The 22040-nt window shown below is 42.5% G+C and overlaps 1 protein-coding gene across 1 annotated transcript in view; it reads right to left on the bottom strand.

The window, feature by feature from the left end:
• LOC144799843 (sodium/glucose cotransporter 4-like) overlaps positions 1–22040 on the bottom strand; it is a 791764-nt gene that overhangs the window by 345748 nt on the left and 423976 nt on the right. Inside the window, exon 9 of the mRNA XM_078671423.1 lies at positions 4825–4932. Within this exon, the coding sequence (XP_078527549.1) occupies positions 4825–4932 (108 nt within the window). The remainder of the gene's footprint in view (positions 1–4824; positions 4933–22040) is intronic.

The raw sequence follows: 22040 nt of genomic DNA on the forward strand, positions 1-22040 counted from the left end.
GCTGGCTCTGGTATTGTTTCTCCCCATTTTTCCTTAGCATGCATTTGTCGTACCTCTGTCTGAGTTCACCACTCCCCAGAGCAGGGACTAAGTACACTATCCCTCCACTGCTCTCATTTTCTGACCATTTTAGGGACTTTTTTCTTGGCTTGCGAGCCCTCCTCTGGAGCACTGTGTTTTCACCTACTCCAGCACCATTGTAAACAGCACTCATGTTTTCACTTCCTCTTGAAGCCCCCCAGATTCCACTCCGTATGATATTACATCTTCATTCCCATCCCCTTCTTCTCCTGTTGTTGCAGCCGCACTTCAGGTTTCACCATGGCGGCCACCTGCCTAACTTTTTTCTACACATGAGCCTTATATTACCCGTGCCATTATGGGGCCATGGAACACGCTCAAGTCGAGTAACTTTAATTCTCTAAATAGACAAGACAAGCGCGTAACTGCTGCACCCTTACACAGGAATCTGCCTCAACATTGCGCTGCCGGGTGAAGGCGATTGTTATTTAATTGCACTGTTTCAATGAGATCCGACAAGCTCCATATATTAAAATACCAACTAAATATGGGGGCATGTCAACAACAGACGGTGATAAATATCTGAAAACGCTGTTAGCGTTTTTTTATTTATTGCCCGCTATCACTGGAATGTATGGCCTGTTAGCGCGTTATTAAGAACGCGCTTCTCCAGGGCGATAAAATTCCAGCGATAGCGGCTTTGTAGGAGGGGATGTCACTGGAAATCCAGCAAAAAGTACACAGGAATGGCAAAAACGTTGTTGATAGGCAGGGTGCACTCAGCCTGACGATCCACCTGCCATTGGATAATGCAGGTAAGTCAGGTTTTCAGCAGACTTTAGTTTTCGGTGAAAACCGCGGTTAGCGCGGATTTCAAAATCGATAACCGTGTCGTGGGCCGCCTTGTAAATATCGCCATGTGCACATAGAGATAATTTACATGGTATTCCGTGAGTGATGATGCATTAGAGATCATTAGAGATGCAGAGCGAGGTGTCGGGAAAACGGCTGCTAACATGCGCTAATTCATGTTAGCAGCGCCTTATAAATAGGGGAAACATATTATCTCCGCTTTTTTGGCGTTTAAAAAAAGCGGAGACAAGGCACTTGATTATGCCCCACAGTATTTGTTTGTCCGCCGCATCCTCCTTACACAGGACTATAACCTGCTTCAATATGGCACACTTATCAGGTGATGCAACAGTGGCATAGCCACTTTTTCAATTAAGTCCGATGGGCGCAGGGCCGCTGCATATTTAAAGTCTAACAAAATATGCCGTCTGTCTTATCAGCCACATCTCACCAATCGCAAGGACGCCGGTCGGCCCTGCACATAAGCAAAGGAGGTTAAGTCATGAGATTAGGCTGTAACCTGAATTCCTATAACGTGCGGCTTTAGTTGAGGAGGAAGTGTATGTCTGAAGAGGAAACAGGGGGTACCCCGGGTGCGTTATATGAAACGCCACCCCATCACCCTCCCAAACTGTTTTTTTTGCCACTCTGCAGATGCTACTCAAGGTGCACAAAAATGCTGATTTACATCTAAACCCAATGTTTACAATATTTGGAGAATGTTACATTTTCTCTTAATTAGTCAGGACTGGAATTAGAACAGCGATTTACACTGTTTGGCGTCCAACCTCTCTTTATCGACCGCCAAATCAAAGGCTTCATTTGGCTATGCTGTGATTGACTACTGTGCCTACATGTTGCATATTCGACTGAGCAGCGTGTGCCTAATTCTGTTTGTGAAAACTAATTATGTGCATTTATAAAATAGAAAACACCCGTCCTGATGCATGTTTCGCTTGCAGTGTGTTTTTTTGCAGCAAAAAAATATTTAGGAATGTTTTCAAATTCTTTTGTAGCATCTGTGACGTGGAACCAGAGGCATTTCATTACATAGGTCATACAATGAACTTACTCCAAAGCAGAGAAAGTACTTTAAAGCACTACAACACCAATGGACTGTGCCGGGTGCAGAGTCAAAATCAAGTTTGATTTTCATTTCTTTTTCATAGGAATCACAGATTATACACACACACCCTACCCTCCCTTTCCGTTTTAAAACTGCAAAAAGAAAAAATGATACAGAGGGTATTAATTATATGATGAAATCCTCTGCTCTATAACTCCATGAGCGCCACTGCTAGATTTTAGAATAGAGGTGATTCATTGACCAAGTTGCCCCCTGTAGTACCAGGAAGTTTGGGCTGCAGCCTGCAGTCAGAGCTTCCTCATTCGTCCAAACAGTGTGCCTCTGGGCAAAGCACATAACCCTCTCTATCGGCATCCGTCCTCTTAACGGCAATGGATGTCCTAAACAAAATCTGAAGGAAGAGGCCAGTATTTTCTTTGACAAATCTGAAAAAAAAACTATTGGATCTGAAAGAGGTTGGTTATAATGGAAATCGCTTAAGTAGAGGCTGTGTTTGAAGGGAGGCAGGGTCGGCCTATGGGGGCGGGAGGGGCACGTGAAGCAATGTTCAATAATTGCTGCCTTAAACAGACATCATAGCTAATGCTTAGGGTGTGGCTGGCTATTCAGAAACGTTGGGAGGGGCCTTCCCACCTCCACTGTCCTTGGGCATCTCATCCTGCAGACCTCCCATTGAAATCTTACCAACAGCCAAGTGGCGGACTTGACAACACCTTAAAACACAGACCGCCCCCGCCTCCCCCACTGTTTCTGTCTTTTTAAAGTTGGGAATTGCTTTTGAAGAAAAAGTCACTGCCTTCCCAAATTCATTGCACAGTTGACAGGGCCAAGGCCTAAAATGAAAAAAGGGTGTTGTGCTTTTTGCCACCAGAAGGCATCTGACGGGCAATAATAGCTCAGCATTTCCCTGGAATGAAAATAGGCGGACGAGCAAACAAATTAACAGGAAGAGAGAAGCCAACAGGCTGGCTCGACAAGCAGAGCATTAAATATGTTTGGCATGTAGATCGTCCAATTAGCGTCATGTAACGAAAAGAATATTTCTATAATGTGGAAAAAGTTCACATTATTATATCAAATTATTGCTTCAGTCAGAGGCTTTTATTAGGACTGATAGGTTTTAAATATGAAAATGAAGCGAAAGAGAGTGTTTCAAGTTTTAATTTGCAGTAGAGGGATTTGTGGGTTACTGTACAATGACAGCATTTTTAAGTAAATACTTTGAAGTATTCGCAATAGGAATAATTGATTTTACTTGTTTATATCAAACTGCTAATAAGCATGTGCAAAGCCAATAGGCCTTGCTTTACAGTGGCCACTATGTGTGCTGCTGAGATATTTGCTCTAAATGTTTATAGTAGTGCAGTGGCTTGCTTAGAAAATAAATACCTATTTTTTTGTTCCCGAACTCCATATAAATTACCATGACTTTTAGCAATGGTGGTATTAATATGCACATCATTTAAACTACTTTCAACCCTATTTCATCACAGAATCTAAATCAAGTCACTGCATTATTTCATGCCTGCTACATATTTTTAATTCCTGGAAAGGCTGCACATATCTAGGCATGTAAATCATACATTTGATATGGTAAAAACAAAGACACTATTTTGAAGTTTGCAGACACTGTTCATATTTTATTTGATGTGTTGTATGATTTACATAGCAATTATTTTCAGCGCTCAAGCAGTGCACAGGCTCTGAGATCTCAACTGCCCTCCACACTTACTCCTGTGTTGCGTTGCTTGACTTGCCCCTCGACGATTTTCTTCGCCTCAACTGCCCTGCACCCATACTTTGTTGTGTAGCTTGACTCACCACTTGCTGTGCTGCTTAACCCGCCATTATGTTGCTTGTTTTGAATGAGTGCGGGGATAACCTTTATGAGTTTTGCCAACTAAACAGGTTGTACATAGGAGAGCCACTTCCGTACCATATCAAAAACGTACTTGCACACCTAAATTGCGTGCTTTTAGCTAAAAGACATTAACATTGACAAAGCCAATAAATCTACCATTGCTGAGACCTATTGGCTTTGCCAATGCTTGTTTGTGGGATGAAGTTGGCTGTTCCTCAGGGTGGTCTATTGGTTTGAGAAAGTGATGCATAACTTTTTGGACCCCTGTCCCGTTCAACTTTTTCTATTTTTAAATCTTCTAATGTGCACTGCATTGCTCACATGCGCTACATTACAGATTTAAAGTTAAACATTTTAGTTCATGTAATTTTGGGGTTGCCTGCACCCACCACCCATTTGCCCACCCGGCCAATCTGCTTAGTATCTGTCCTTCAGCATCATTCTTGTGGGCCAGACAACTTGACCTCTCTGCGCGGAAAGTTGTGGAGTCCATCTTTGTGTCACGTTGTGGATGTGGGGGATACCTGATCAATTCTCAATGGATGACTACTGCACATCCATCACTGACATTAAATGTACTAAGCGTGGTGCAACACAACCTTTGCTCTTCTCTTTGCCAGGCTGGGATTGATGATTTAGTTATGATCCACCCTGGGAAAATTTCCCAGAATTCAGAGCGGACACATCTACATCAGTCCTTATCATAGTCACGCACAGTACAGCTTCCTTAGGATTTATAAATGCTTCACTATCCTTACACGGATGATTTGGGGAAAGATCTTCAAATCAATTTCTGCAAATTAACTTATATCCCTTCCTCCAACTCATTTGGCTGTGCTGTACTACAGAGCTTTCAGATACAGGAGCATATCTGAAATACATTTGCAAGCATAATCACATATCTTTAAGGGTATTAATATATGTCTCTCTTCAAATGTCTAATGCACCCTACAAATAATAGATGGACATAGTGCAAATGATAGAGATTGTAGATGACTCTCACCTTCAGGAAGCAGTTCCATTATCAGTTTAGGATAAGCAATGTTGCTACAGCCCACTTTAGTTCCACAAACACGTTCACAGATTTCTGGAACCACACAGGCAATTTCATCTAACAAAAAAATATGTAAGCTAATAAATTAAAGTTGAAAGTACCCACAATTTACTCTTAAACAAGACAGAAACATATATTTATGATGTTTTAATTGCTAAACAATGTGAAACAGTAAGGTTTCAAAAGGTCAACAACAAGAATAAAATATCAAACACTCTAATTAGCTTAGAAAATACTTCTTGTTGTTGTTGTTAAATATTATGAATGCACAATGATTTTATTCAGACCAAAAGACCAACTGCAAAGAGGATGTTGATTTTTGAAAATAATGAAATCCCTGACATGCTGGGAATTTCTGATAGATATCTGACACATTGAACATTTTTTCCCTTCTAGGAATGCAAGACACAGGGAAAAACATTAGAGAAATGATGTTGAATGCCATACCTTAAATAAGCAGGTCTTCTGATACTATGTTGGCTGGCAAATGACAATCTCTGACCAACTAAGAGGGTGTTTGAAATGTTTGAGCGGCAGTGACTCTGCTATCAGACACACAGAGATTCATTCATCTTTCTATGGAAAGGGGAATTGAGAATTGGGTGAATGAGACATCGAATAATTTGTGGCAGGTGCCTCATTACCATCCAAACCTAAATCACCCCCTTTGCCTTCACATGTTTTGAGGGTGCCTCTCAGAAGTAAACTACCACATATTTTGGTAGGGTTGTGAAGGAGCTTTTTATTAAAAATGAAAAAATATATATATTTTGAGTGATGTCCAATTTTAACGTGCAATTGAAATTGAATGGACACAACACCAAAATGTACAAAATGCAGTAAGTTGTTATACTTATTAGTACTGAGCCTCAAAAATGCCTAAAGCAATTGTTTCAAAGGTTGACCATACCCTGACATGACTTTATTGAAAGCTTCCCCTAACATTGTAGATTAGATTAATGAATCCAATTGAGAATTATTGCTGAAAACACTTTATTGCTAAAAAGAAGTAATGAAACCTTTTCATTTTCTAGAATTCAATGCATGAATAGAAATGTTGATACTTTTTAACATATTTCCCTCATTTCACAATGAAAAATGTGGAGCTGACCATTTTTTGTTGCAGCTGATACATTTTATTTGATATAACACATTGTTAAGTTAACAGACAATTTTTTTATTGAAAGGTTAGATATGTAGACATTCTCATGAGAAAAGAGGTCTAGCAATAGAAAGGCTTCGTATGTAGATACAATTTTAATATTGTGTCACACTTAGGGGCTGATTACGATGTCATTAGGAAAGACTTCCAGACAAGTCTGTTCTGGAAAGCTTTTCATACGAATCACACTCCGGGAGTCCCACCCACCGATTACGATGTGTCCGTATATCTGCAGACTCAGTTCGGTCAGACTGCCAATGAATTCAATTGGAGTCTGCCTACCCAACATGAACACAGGTTCTCATTGAAAAGCGTGCACCCTGTGCATGCATAGAAAGGAGGAAACCATGGGTACCCCCAACAACTGATTTGGTGGGCCCCGGATGAAGGGGAGCCTGCTACGGACCCCCAAAGTCCGATTCCCACAGTCTATTCATCTTGTCAAAACGGAGTCGGTACTTCCTTGAGATTCGGCCATCGTACTCACTCGCACGTAAACCGTCCCCATTGAGCTGCACAATTCTGCTCCGAACGAGTTGGACTGCCTGATTGAGTTCGGAATCAATTCACTCAGCCCGAGCGGCCCCCTGGCATCGTACTTGGTCGTCCAGATAGGTGGACGTTTCGGTCGGAAAACAAAGGCTCCGAAACGGATTAGCTTGATCCAATTCCCGCTTGGACCCTTTCCTAACGACATTGAAATCGGGCCTTTAGTGATCATTCTCTGTTGTCTATTGGGCTAGTCTTGGGAATCAAAGAGGAACATCTATCTATTGGATGAGAGGAGAGGAAGATACATCTCGACTGCAACATTAAACTTTTGGCTGTTCATATCAGTGCATGCTCCTAGAGTAGGTTAAGGCTATTTCAATTTCCAACACACTTTATACAAATGCTTTTACTGCCCTCTTACCCCATACTGCGCCATTCTGAAGCTGAATACTAAAGGCTTACTGCTAAAGGCTGAACAATGATTTGTTATCCTTTCAGAACCTATTGCTGATTGCAGTTGTTTCTGTTACTTCATAATCATTTTTGTCTTATTTGCTTGAAACTCTACTGAGTTTCATGAACCTCTCTTTACAATAAGTTCTGCTGATATTGTTTGATTGAATTTTGAGCTTCATCCTATCTCACTCTGTCCTATTGAACTTGAACTCTTTATGGGTTCTAGCTCACACAATTTTCACACCATTCGTAAAATAGGGATTCCTTCCTTTATGGAATGCATTATTATTGTGATGATCTAATCATATCTTTTATTATCGAATCTGTAATTTGACTGAGATATTAAACTACCTAAATAAAAAAAGATTTTACTAAACTTTTAATTAAAATAAAACCCTTAAAATGAATTTAAACTCTCAATATTGACTGAACTTGGAAACAGAATTGTGATTATGATTTTTGTGATGCTTAGCTTCTGATCTTCTCATAAATAGCAGCAAAGATCTGTCACAAAGAAGAAGGCCCACCCCTCAGAGCAGGTATCAACGGTGTTTGTGTAAGATAGAGAGGTTAAACTATTTTATCAAAATTGATTCCTGCTTCAGCAGTTGTAATTGTAAAGCTGCAAGTGGCATGCGTCCCCTTCCTGCACCTTTCTCCTGTTACTCTGTCACATCCAGCATGGCAGAAAAGAGAGACTTAACATATGGAATTCATTTATATCATTCTTCATCACAGGTATAATCTCCAACTTTACAACCAGTCTTAATGATTATTCACAATAACACCTTATTTGGTGGCAGTCATATATTTTAGGCCATCCATGACAACGTCTGAAGAAGCGTCCTGCAACTTGGGATGGATAATCAAGTAGCTAAATCGTACATCATGCATCAAAATGAAGCACAAATCCGAGACCTGTATCATCAAGCTGAGTTAACTGGCCCTTGAACAGAAAAAAATCTTCAGTTTCTCAAGGCACTTTACATTCCAGAAGAAAATCTCCAAGTTAAACAGAACAAGCGTTCAGACATCATTGAAGTAGCTTATGGGACTAGCAGTATTCTTTCTACTCCAGGACTGATTTGGGCCTCTGTAAGTGAATCAGACCACACTTTACTACGTTCCCAAGCTATCTCTCCGGCCATTTGGAGGGGATGAAATGCATACTTGACATGTTCCTAGCAGCCTAGGCTTCTGTATGCCTTTTTGTAGAATGCTTTTTCTAAGACTCCAATAAGTCCAAAGACACTAGACATCGTTCCTGTTACTACTCTACAGCCGTCTGAGAAGATGCTCAGCCATTCGACATGTTCATCCTTCCACTTAGCCGCCTCTTCCTCCACTGTAGAGCAGATATTCAAGATTATCAGAATTCCTGAGTTCATTCAAGCGGCTTTGAACTTCTAAAAGCTGGAAGAGTTTTTCAGGGGGGCTGGCCATCACTCAGCAGAGATCCTATGCATGTTCTGTTTGGCTGTGATTGAAAACAGTTTCTTCTTTGCCCAAATATTTCTAAACTTAAACTTTGTATTTTTGTGGAAGAATTTACTTAGTTTTTGATGTGTTAGTTATAATGTTTACTGGAGTAACACTCCGTGGTTCGATTTCAGGCCGCCTTACACACTAAAATGTGTTTTTTTTTTTAACTCTTGAATCCCTGATTTAGATATCCATACCAAAGCCTGCAAAAAGCATGTAACCAGCACTAGATGTTCTATTGAAGCATAATTGTAGTTCACCCTAATGCATGCATGGCTGGTGTGAACCTTTTTCTATTAAAATAACCCCCTCAGTCTCATTGTAATTGAATATAATTCTCAACATGTAACCTAGGGAGTGTAACCTTGGGTGAGTCACTTGGTGAGAGGCTGTATTCCACAAAGACATTTATTTTAAATAGATCACATCCTAGAAATACAAACAAGTGAACCTTGGACATGTATGTAAAAAGAATTTGAAGTGAGATCACTCAAAGTTGGCTGCTTTGATATTAGATGGCTACCTCAAACAAGGGGGTAAGATTGCTTTGAGAACAATATTGAAAAACTTGCAAGCTCTCTAAGTGGTAAGTAGGATGAAGGTGAGGACTTTACAAAGGGCAAACATAGGAGGAACACTTTCTCATGAACGTAGCTCATTTTGGTTTGGTGCCATATGTTTTGCTTTTTCGTGCTAGCCTTGCCTCTCAAAAGTGGCTGTTGGAGTAGGATCTATTTGAAGGAATACATGTCTATTCCAGTTTACAGATCGTGAATGGAATCTGTGGACCTTTCACAATTTTTTATGTGAGTGGTACTAATTCTATTAGAATGGACATATATTTTTGGAATGAGCATTTTCCTAAATGTATGCTTTGCTCTGCTCGTTGCAGTGCCTGTTACACCCGTCCTGCCCCGTTGGGATGGCTTTTCGCTGACTGAAGTAGAATTCTTGTTTGCATACTTTGTAAACTGAACTTAAGTTCATGATGTTATTCTTATTAAAGTTTTTTTTATTTTTAAATTGAAAAATGTGCTTTGATTGTTTTTAATCATATGTTCTATATTTGGTTAGTGACGTTTTGTTGTCTGGAACTTTTTGTGGCACAGTTCCATTACTGCACTTCCTGAAATGAACAACCATCTTATGCTCTGGATAAGTGTTACGACCTAATCAACTTTCCTCTGGATTTCAGTGTGTTTATTCTTAAATACCTCTGACATTGCTTACACAAACAATTGAGTCTAATGTGAAATCGCTACCCAAGTCATCTTTGCAATGACTTTATAGATGGCACAAAGTTGGCCTAATGGCTAAGGCGCTCGACCTCGGACCTGGGGATCTGGGTTCGAGTCTTGGTAAGGACACCAAACATCCTGTGATTCTGGGCAAATCATTTAATCTCCCTGTGCCTGAATGTGTGTCCTCATGTAACGTAACTGGTGCTATGTAAAGCGCTCTGATACCTGATTCAGTTCGGGTCAAGTTGGCGCTATATAAAACTCTGCAAAAAAAAAAAATATATATATATTTCCTGCTCACCCAGCTGGAGTACCATTTCACCTTTACTTTGGAAGACTAAGGCATTCTTAGTCTGTCACACCCTCATTTTAGTCTTTTAATAACGGAGACACCATTCTGATTTGATCAGCTTCCTCTTGAATAACTTTTTTTTACCATACTGCAACATTGCAAAACCTTAATGAAAAACATGCTACTCACAGTCATCTAGATTACAAAAAGAACTTTCAAATGTGCACAACTTATTTCTGGACCAAAATATATCACAGGCCATATATAGAAATGTAGCTTCAGTTGTTGGCCTGAACAACATCATTGTGGAGTTACCCAAACCATTTGGTTGGCCAGATCAATTTTTAATAGCCTCATTTCAGTCAGGACCCTGTAGAGACCAGCTGTTCACACAGTTGTATCCCAAGGGGGTTCAGAAATCTCTGCTCCAATCATTCATCTTATCTAGTCTGCTATTAACATTATGGGAATCCCATTCAAATGGCTGCTGTGGATTTGTTTTGAAAAGACCAAAAATGAAAACGTTAAGTCTTAAATTCACTTATTTATAGGTTTTTGTAAAGTGCTCCAAAGCCACCAAAGTGTCACTTCGGGGCACTGAGTAGTAAATTGAGAAAAAACTAATTAGTTGAATGTTGCGCCATTTAGTTGACTTTTTCAGAAAGGTGCTCTTCCAAAATGGAGTTTTGCATTACTTATGCTATTATGCTGCTTTTTGTTTTCAAATGCACTGGTGGTGGTTCTCCAAACATATGCAATGCCTATCTTAAAATTGTATACATTTTCAATCTTCCTTGTGCTCCAAAGTTTGTTGACATCGTTGACAGCCCTGTAGCTGCCCTCCTCTCTACTTGCTCCCTTTCGTACCTCCCAAGTCCCCTGATTATGAGGGTGCTTCCTGCTCCTTTGTCAAAAGTACAATCTGGTAGACATAGAGAGATTAAGGCACACTGCCTCAGCAAAAACTGTTTTTGGGCTCAGCATCTCCACCCCCATATGACCCTACTGAATCTGTGCTTAAGCTGTTTTGAATTCAACAGTCCAGGATGACTGTCATGATTGAGAATTGCGAACAACTTCTGATCGGGATCCATCTCTCCTCTCTTACCCCTCAGGCAACACCCGAAAATTAAGCTCACTGGTCCAAATTCAAACTATATGATGACCACTCCATCTCGAAAATTCTATCCTCCTTAAAACTGAATACCCACTTCAACGACCCTCTCCTCGACAACTACCTGGCAGCGACCTCCCTATTCATCTTTCCCATTTGGACTACAAATATGAACGCCTCCCTTCTTCAAGGGTTCATACGTAACTCCCTGAAAACCGGGCAAGTCATCCCCATCCTAAAAAAACCCACTCTGAATCCTGCAATTTCAGACAGCTTCAGACCAAATTCCAATATTCCTCTTCTTGTGAAAGTGCTGGAGAAATGTGTGCAGCTTCAACTAAGCCAACATATTGCTAAATGTAACTTGCTTGACGAATTCCAATCTGGGTTAAGGCCTGGGCATGGCACTGAAACCACTATTCTTCACATTATAGATGATGCTCTCCAAGCCCTAGACCAAGGCAAAACCTGTCTCTTGATCCTACTGGATCTTTCCTCAGCATTCAACACAATCAACCACAAGAAACTACTTGAACGCCTCGAACAAAGGATGGGTCTAGGAGGTACAATTTTTTTGTTCCTTCCTCTGGAACCACTCCCAGAGATTCTTAGTCAACAGCAGTATATCTGCTCCTTCCTCGATAACAATTGGTGTCCCCCCAGGCTCTACTCTGTCCCCTACCCTCTTCAATCTCAACCTCGAACCATTAGCTGAAATACTTCGCACTCCCAACATCTCCTTCCATATGTACGCCAATGATACTCAGATCTACATCAAAATCTCTTCTCTAGAGGAGATTACCTATCTGAATGATGCCCTGAAACTGACTGTTCAATGGCCAGCCCACAACCAGCTCAAACTGAATGCCCAAAAAATAGAGTTCCTTCTCATCTCCCCCCCTAAAAACACCAATGACATCCTGGAATGGACTAACTCGATCACAGCACTTAACTGCACACCGACCATAGTGGATTTTGCTAAATCTCTTGGTATGACCTTAGACAGCAACCTGAATATGCATGAACACATCAACTCGATGGCCAAAACTGCCAGGTTCCACCTGAGCTATTGAGAAAACGTAATCCCTTCCTTTAAGCTGAGGACCTAAAAACCTTAGTTCAGGCTTATCTCCAGAATTGAATACGATTGCTCTACCATATCTGGCCTACCAAAGACATCCACTGCCCCTCTAAAAGCTTGCTTCAACGCCACATCTAGACTCTTTTCAGGCTCAAAACAATTTGACCACATCTCACCACATCTGAAGGCCTTTAACTGGCTTCCTTTTGAAGCCAGAATCCAGCTCAAACTGTTTTACATCACACACAAAGACTTATGCACAAACTCCCCGGCATATCTTGCCCAGAAATGTGTAGTACCGGGGGGATTCAGAAACTCCTAGTCTGCAGGAGACCCTGTGCTCCAGCCACCTCGCTTCCGTAAGGAAAAAACATGTAACCGTGCGTTTTCTGGGACTGCACCAAGAATCTGGAACTTGCGATCGTCCTCCATCAGAAGAATACCTTCTCTGTCAATCTTCAAAAAGGAAGCTAAAACCTTCCTAATGAGCAAATTCCTCCAATAACTCTCCTTTGTCGCGCATACCGCCTTATGTCATGGCCTTTGTTTGTATGCACAATTTCCTGTCCTGCCTGGTTGTCCTTACCTTGTACCAATCTCTCACTCCTTCAAATGTTTTGCTGGTTCTCTCTGCCTTTTGCTATCTTATCTCCCCTCTTATATAATTGCTGGTTTTCTCTTTTTTATGACGACATGTCGCTCTGCTGATTATTGTACTGTATTGATTATTGTATATAATCTGTTTTTTGTCCTAATGTAGTCTATTCCCTAATCCCCGTCCTTGTATGTTGCCTGTACGAAACGTGTTATCCCTGTAAAGCGCTCTGATACCCTAACGGGTCACGTTTAGACTCTATAAAACCTCAAATAAATAAATAAGTAAATAAAGATAGAGGAACAAAATGTAAAATGTAAATGGTGGGATTGGCTAAAAAGCAGTAGCCTAGATCTGGCTGATATATTCAAGTTCCAATTATTGAATAATGATTTATTGAATAGTGAAAAACAAATTAACCCACTGAATTTTGGCAATAATAAATTACCTACCGTGGCTTCTGTAAGATGTTCCATTTCTTCTTGCTGTCCACATTTACAGATAGATTGCTCTCTGTCTATTTCTACTCTGATATTCTTGTCCTATTATTGTCTTTTCGGAGTCCAAAGATACATTCCAAACATGACCTTTGCTTTGTGACAAATGTATCCTGATTTTGTATTGTCACTGGGTTTAGTAACAGCAAACTATCTCCATACATGGTATCATTAAATCACGTATTGTTCATTAATCTCTTTTAGTGAAGCGCCGCGGACGAGCGCAGCGGGTGCGCCGGCGGCGCCCCAAAGGCGAGCCCGTCTGCGCCCGTCCGCGCCGGGCCAGCGCTTAGCGCCATAACCCCTGGTCCGCAATTCTTGGAAACCAGGCAGGTTCATACCTATAATCGTGATACTCTGTTGGCCCTACGTGGCTACGACAAGACCTCAAACTGTACTACATTGGAATTGCAGGAAGATCGGCAGACCACTCCCCACTTCTGCATTAATTGTAAGCAGGCTCTCCCCAAACTTCTATGGCATACCAGTACTCATACCACGACTCCATTTAAATCCCTGGAGAAGAAAACACCAATCGCTGTAAAATGTATGCTACTCAATGCCAGATCGCTGGTGAAACACAGTACTGAACTGGCGGATCTAATACAGGAATCCGAAGTGAGGATAGCCTTCATAACGGAACCCTGGACATATGCTGCCTCAGGCCCAGACATTGTCATAGCCACCCCCCGGATTATGAGTGCTTTGTCCAAAACAGAGTAAAGAAGAGAGGTGGAGGGCTCGCCATAATCTATCACAAATCGGTTAGAGGGTCCTTTCAGTCGGGCACCACCGACCTATTTGAAGCACTTGATTTTAATTTCACGCTTTCTAACCATCAAACCCTCAAAGGCTGCCTCATGTACAGGCCCCCTGGACCCAAAACCCCTTTCCTCACAGGACTCACCAACCTGTTAGAAAAAGCAGTAGGCGTCAACACTTTCACTCTGCTAGGTGACTTCAATTTTCATCTGGAGAATGATTCAGACCCAGATACTGTGGACCTTATTGATTTGTTGTATGGGTTAGAACTTAATCAATTGGTCAGCGGTTCGACCCACAAGGCAGGACATACGCTGGATGGCATTTTTTCTAACCATGCCTACCTAGAGCTGACTGGTGTTCACCAGGTCTCTTGGTCAGACCATCCGGCTATCCACTTTGAAATTAGGCTAGCCCCCCCTACTAGATCGGACAAGGTCAAAAACCCACCCAGAGTAATTAGAAAGTGGAAAAGCATAGAAAGGAAGGGACTGGAGAGATCCTCTATGGTGCCTCCCCCAGTAGGGGTGGAGGAAGCTGCCACAATTTAAACAAACTGGCTGGAGGCAGCCTGCCTTCACTTAGCCCCTCCAAAAACTTATCACTCCACACGTCTAAGTCCCTCAGCCCCCTGGTTCTCCGGGCAGATCAGGGACCATAAAATACGCTGCAAAAAACTGGAAAGATCCTGGCAGAAAAATTATAGAGAGGAGGACAGAAAACTACTGAATGCTGAACTGAGAGGGTACAAACTGACGATCCAAAAGGCGAAACACAACTACTTTTCTAAACGCATTAAGGAAGCTAGCAACTCCCCCAAGGAACTTTTCCAGGCAGTATCATCCCTGGTAGCCCCTAAGCCAGCAGAGATCCCTCCAAGTCGCGAATTATGCGAAGACCTGGCCAAGTTCTTCCAAAATAAGGTAGGAAAGATCTTCCTCGCACTGGATAAGCAAGTTAAGATTGGGTCCCCCGATACCGACACTGAAATAAACAGCATTAAAATGATGCTACTTAATCTTGCCACTATCAATGAGGAGGAGGTCGGGAACAGATTACTAAGGATGGAAACAAGCCTCCATACTTCCATTACTCAAAAAACCCAACTTAGACATGACCGATCTGAATAACTTCCGGCCTATTGCCAGACTACCCCTGCCAGCGAAAATCATGGAGAGTAATCTAAACACACAGTTGGGTGCCTTCCTGGGGGCTGGTCAATGTCTAGACTCTTCACAGCACGGATCCGCACTGACTAAATCAGTAGAGAACATAAGAACAGTGATGGATGCAGGAGGCAGAGCGGCCCTGATCCTGCTGGACCTGTATGCGGCCTTCGACACGGTCCACCATAAATTATTGGTGGACCGTTTGAGGGCCTGTGGGATTCAGGGAAAGGCTCTTAAAATCTTGAACGCCTTCCTGTCCGGAAGGACTCAGAAAGTGGCTTTGGGCGCCTTTGAGTCCGACCCTTTTGTGCTCCCCTGCGGAGTTCCTCAGGGGTCCTCCCTGAGTCCAACTCTTTTTAATGTGTACGTTTCTACCCTGGTGCCAGTGATTAGATCCTTTGGCTTCCATCTAACATCATACGCAGATGACACACAGATAGTGGTGTCACTGCTACCGGGAGAAACTGACAACACAGCAGATAGGTTCAGAGGCTGCATGCGTGAAGTTAGCAACTGGATGGCAGGAAACTGCCTCAAATTGAATTCTTTCAAAAAGGGGGGTGGTGATGGACAGAGTATCTGAGTTAATCAGAACACTCCTACCCAGTCAACAGATCAGGGCTTCATCCATCACCGTTTTTTAGCTCACTGCACCATCCCAGTTCAGAACCTGGCTATATGCAAATTAGTCTGTCCCTGGCCCAGTGCATCATGGGAACAGGGCAGACCAAACTACCAAGCCAATTCTTCACTGGAAAGGAAACAAGCTTCCGGTGACCGGTTTCTGGCATTACAGCCGTCTTCGGCCCGGCTAGCTTGAATCCTGATGGTGTAGTGAGCAAGGGACTCATGTCTGAGCATACCCTTCCACACTTGTGGTGGCCAAAATATTTCAAAAAGGGGGGTGGTGATGCACAGAGTATCTGAGTTAATCAGAACACTCCTACCCAGTCAACAGATCAGGGCTTCATCCATCACCGTTTTTTAGCTCACTGCACCATCCCAGTTCAGAACCTGGCTATATGCAAATTAGTCTGTCCCTGGCCCAGTGCATCATGGGAACAGGGCAGACCAAACTACCAAGCCAATTCTTCACTGGAAAGGAAACAAGCTTCCGGGGACAGGTTTCTGGCATTACAGCCGTCTTCGGCCCGGCTTGCTTGAATCCTGATGGTGCAGTGAGCAAGGGACTCATGTCTGAGCATACCCTTCCACACTTGTGGTGGCCAAAATATTTCAAAAAGGGGGGTGGTGATGGACAGAGTATCTGAGTTAATCAGAACACTCCTACCCAGTCAACAGATCAGGGCTTCATCAGGATTCAAGCAAGCCGGGCCGAAGAAGGCTGTAATGCCAGAAACCGGTCCCCGGAAGCTTGTTTCCTTTCCAGTAAAGAATTGGCTTGGTAGTTTGGTCTGCCCTGTTCCCATGATGCACTGGGCCAGGGACAGACTAATTTGCATGTAGCCAGGTTCTGAACTGGGATGGTGCAGTGAGCTAAAAAACGGTGATGGATCAAGCCCTGATCTTTTGACGGGGTAGGAGTGTTCTGCTTAATTCAGATACTCTGTCCATCACCCCCCTTTTTGAATCAAATTGAATTCAGCAAAAACCGAAGTTATGTTATTCGGTTCCAGAGACAACTTCTGGTCCCCACGCTGGTGGCCAGAGGAAATGGGGACCCCTCCATCACCGGTTACGAAAGTAAAAAACCTGGGCGTATTGATGGATGACTCGTTATCCTTCAGGCCTCAAATAAATGCCCTCTCCTCAACTATCCACTATGTGCTAAAAATCATCCGGAATATTCTGCCGGTTCTTGCGGATGAGCACAAAAAGACAGTGGTTACAAGTCTGGTGATGTCCCGCCTGGACTATTGTAACAGCCTGCTCCTAAATGCGCAACAGGGAATTATTAATATACTCCAAATTCTGCAAAACGCAGCTGCGCGTCTGATCACAGGCACATCCAAACGTGCCTCGGCCGCACGGAACATGGTTAAGCTACACTGGTTACCAGTTCGGAAAAGAATAACTTTCAAATCATTGTGCGTGGTCTGCAAGGCACTTAATGGCCTTGGCCCTCACTGCATGACTCTGCTTTTCCACTGGTACAAACCAGTAAGATCCCTTAGGTCAGCCGAGCAGAGACTGGTGGCAGTCCCCAGAGCTAGGAAAGCTTGTTGGGGGGGTAAGAGCTTCGCCTTGGGAGCGGCGAAAGCATGGAACGCACTGCCGCTAAACCTCAGACAGATGCCTGGCCTCTTATCATTCAGAAGAGCGTTAAAGACCTGGCTTTTTACAAACTAATTTCTCTGATTTCACGCACTTCTCAGTAAGTCAGCGCCAGGACACCTCTGGGTAACAGCGCGCTCTAAAAATGTGAAAAATAAATAAATAAATAAATAGTGAGTCCTGTCAAGCATTGACAAAATACTATATGGATCCTTTTGAGGCATTTGGCAGTTTAATAGTGTGATAAGATTCAGTGACGAACGAAAGTGATGACAGAATATCAGTGTATTGCATAACTTAAATCAGGGGGTGCATAGGTACACTTAGTGGCCAGTGAGATGGTAACATATTTCCAACAACATTATACAAGAGGTACAGAAGTGGCATTACGTGCCATTTAAACCACCTTAGATGTCACCAGGATTGACACCAAACATGTTTTGCTATTCCACAATGTATTAAAATATTTTATTTGGGAAACGTGAAGTTGCAACATGATAATTAACAATGATTAGTAATAGCTACAAACATCGGCTATTAGGAAAAAAAACTAACGGCATAGTTACTTTGAAAAGAAAAAGCACCGGACAACATAGCAGGGCTTGCAAGGAAGTTTACAGGGGTTGCAAAAAGCCAGAGTGGGGTTACTTGATGTGCTCACTCAGCGGTGCAACGCCAGGGTGGGTTCTGGTCCCCAGTCAAGCCTTGTTACAAACATAGCAAGACAAAATATTTGTATTGTGCTTTAAGAATGCCTACAGGTAAAGTGGGAAGTCATTGAATGGCAAGCTGCAAGGGACATGTGCCATGTTGTTATCATCTAACCATTCTCCTTTGCTCCAACCACAGAAAAACAGGTACTGATTTACCTAGATTGGTGCGGCCTACGATCAACCCTACGTCCAACTTTTGGAAGTGCAAAATTAGGGGCTGTGTGAAGGATGAGCCTAGCAAGCTCTGATATTGGACCATTACAGTAACAATGGTGTATCACATACAGCAGGACTACCTGGTATAGTCATTTGGAATGTTTAGTTATTAAGGACTTTACCTAGTAAACTTCTTCCTAAGAAAAAGTAATCAACCAAAGTATTGTCTTTTTTTATTGTGATTCGGGAGAATAAACAAGCACAACAACTTACTCTTCATATAAAGGGGGCGATTACGATGCGGTCGGTAAAGGCTCCAACCTGCAGTTGGAACCTTCAGGACTGGATCATAATGGGCCACTCAGTTTACTTTCTGACGGCCTCATTATGATGGGGGCGGTCGGAAAGTAAACCGGCAGGTCATTCCGGCAGGCTTCCGACGAGTTCGGAGAGCCGGCCCGCAAGGTGGATGCCGGCTAGTAATCTCAAGGCTCCATGCTGGCCTGTATGACAAGAAAACCATGTCCGAAAGCGTATTTGGGAGGCCCCAGCAGGGCCCCCTTTGGTGCACAGCCTCATGTTGGAGGCAGAGGGGGCCCATATGGTGCCCCCCTGTTGATACCTGCACCTTGTGGCAGGCACCTTGTGGTTCCTGTGACAGGGAGCAGGGATGAACTGCACCTCCCTTTCCTCAATGGGAGCTTGTGTTACGGCTGGTTTATGTGCGTAACACGAATTCCCATTGAGGAAAGGGAGCAGAGTGTGCTATTGGATGATAGGATGTAGTCTGACCACAAGAGCATTAGCTTGAGATCTGGTTTCACCAACTGAGGTTCCAAATATTCTGAGAGGAAGATTCTATTATATGGGCCTCCTCCTGTTTAGATTTATACATATCATTAAAATGTGCCTATTACTATTCCCAGCTAAGAGGGTCTTGTTTGAATTTGGGTAATTTGGCCCTAGCAACCGCTCAAAATATAAGGCAGAGAAAAATCTCTAATTGGGTATGATTGTTTTATCTGTTATGGTGCAAGGTGGGACAAACTCTCCCCAAGGGAACGAGGGACTCAATGTTGTTATTTTGAGGGATCTTCTTTTCACAGATTAGTGTCAGCGCGTGATGTTTAAAAATGTGGGAGGTGAATAGAGTAGATTTTCACTAGTTTTGCTTGTTTGAATAGTTTATCCCATGCTCATGTCACACAGGGAGTTGTGTTGATATCTGTTATTGTATGAGAAGTTACTTTACAAAGTATGGTCTGGAGATAACAAGGGAGCACATTGCCTTTTTCTATTGGTACATGAAGCATGAATGGTGGAGTAGGTGAAGTGAGCTTAGCACTTAGATACTAGAGCACAAAGTCAGGCACTCTAAAACCCTGCTTATCCTAGGGCAAAGTTAGGATCTCCTGTTTAAATCTGGGCTGTTTACCAGCCCTTGCCAGTTATATCATTCGGTTCTAAGTTTACAAAAACATATTTAGTCACAGGGGCAGGTATGTTGACAAACGTTTATGGCAACCTTGGAAGATTAACCATTTTCATCAGAGCAAATCGACCTGCCATTAAAAGGTGGGGGGATGACCATCAATTGTCTTGGCCTCTCTTTTAGAGCATCCCATACCCAATCTTCCCTTAAGATAACCTCTCTGCTAAAACAGACTCAAATGCCTAGCTGGGGTATGGAGTCAGAACACCACACAAAGGGACAGTCCAGTGGAAGTTCCTCAGTGATCTGAATGAGGAAAAATAGCAGGACATACTTAGACCAGATAAATACCCACACAGGTATATTTAAATAACTGTTGAGAACCAAAATAATGTGGCGATATATCATTATAGTAATCCATTATCTTTGATTTTGTTTGTTTTTGCTTGTACCTTTTTGCCCCACAAATGAGGACAAAAACACATATTTGGAAGGCAAATTATTAGTGCATCTATTATATTGGTGTAACCGAGGTAATGCCCTTGCGGACGTTTTGCCTTTTTTTGAGCTGTTACTAAAGAATACAACAACGATAGATTGAAGATTTTAGGGCCAAATGTATCCAGCATTTTTCCGTTTGTGAACCCGAAAAATGCTTTTTCAATGCAGCAAACCTAATTTTGCGATTCGGTAACCTGTTACTGAATCGCAAATTGGGTTTCCGATTTGGTATTAGGAAGGGATGTGTTTAGGGCGACCCTTCCTAATACCGAATCGCATCGGTATGTAGAAATCTTTTGTGACCGCAATTGCGGTAACAAAACATTCGCATTTTACCACCTACTTCAAGTAGGTGGCAACCCCTTCCATTTTGTGAATGATTATAAAACCATTGTTGAGAGCAGGCAGTGGTCCACGGATCACTGCCTGCTTTTAATAAATGAAAAGAAAACTTCTCATTTTGCATTTTATAAAGCATCTCGTTTTCCTTTAAGAAAAACGGGCTGCTTTACAAAAAAAAAAAAGATTGCTTTATTGTAAAGCAATTACGGACATGGTGGTTTGGTGATCTCAACAAGCCACCATCCTCGTGATTTTTGAGATTCCTAGGGGGTCGCAATATGTAACTAAAGCAATGAAGGGTCAACACTTAGGCAAAACCAACAGTTGATGGACAGAATGCAGAACAATGTCATACATTCACCCCAGTACAGAGATCGGGGCCTAAATCCATCGTTTTTTTGTACTCCACACCACCCCAGTTCAGACATGGCCATATGCAAATCAGCCTTGACCCTGTGCCTCATGGGAACAGTGCAGCCCGAACTGCCAAGCCATGTCTTTCCTGGACCGGAATCAAGCATCCTAGGACCGGTTTCTGGCTCTCAGCCGTCTTCAGCCAAGATAGCTTGACTCCAGTGGTGTGGAAAGCATGGAACTCACGTCTGAGCATACCCATCCCACTCGGGGTGACTAATGCAAAACCAACAGTTGATGGACAGAATGCAGAACAATGTCATACATTCACCCCAGTACAGAGATCTGGGCCTAAATCCATTGTTTTTTTGCACTCCACACCACCCCAGTTCAGACATGGCCATATGCAAATCAGCCTTGACCCTGTGCTTCATGGGAACAGTGCAGCCCGAACTGCCAAGCCATGTCTTTCCTGGACCGGAATCAAGCATCCTAGGACCGGTTTCTGGCTATCAGCCGTCTTCAGCCAGGACAGCTTGACTCCAGTGGTGTGGAGAGCATGGGACTCACGTCTGAGCATACCCATCCCACTCGGGGTGACAAATTCAAAACCAACAGTTGATGGACAGAATGCAGAACAATGTCATACTTAGGGCCCGATTCAAAGAACTAACTTAAGACAAAATCCTAAACTTACTACCATTTTGATATTCACAGAAGGCACTTACTCATTTTGGTATTCACAGAAGGCACTCACTCATTTCGGTATTCACAGAAGTTAGGAGTCCTAACTTTAGGACTCCTAAATGCCTTCTGTGACTACCGAAAGTCTTAAAATCAGGATTTTTCTCAATTTAGTAGTAGTAAAGTTAGGACTCCTAACTTTAGGACTCCTAAACTGAGAAAAATCCCAATATTAAGACTTTCGGTATTCACAGAAGGCATTTAGGAGTCCTAAAGTTAGGAGTCCTAACTTTAATACTACTAAATTGTGAAAATCCTAATTTTAAGACTTTCGGTATTCACAGAAGGCAGTTAGGAGTCCTAAAGTTAGGAGTCCTAACTTTACTACTACTAAATTGAGAAAAA

Source organism: Lissotriton helveticus, chromosome 1_2 (assembly GCF_964261635.1).
Source record: "Lissotriton helveticus chromosome 1_2, aLisHel1.1, whole genome shotgun sequence".
In the NCBI taxonomy this organism is placed as follows: domain Eukaryota; kingdom Metazoa; phylum Chordata; class Amphibia; order Caudata; family Salamandridae; genus Lissotriton; species Lissotriton helveticus.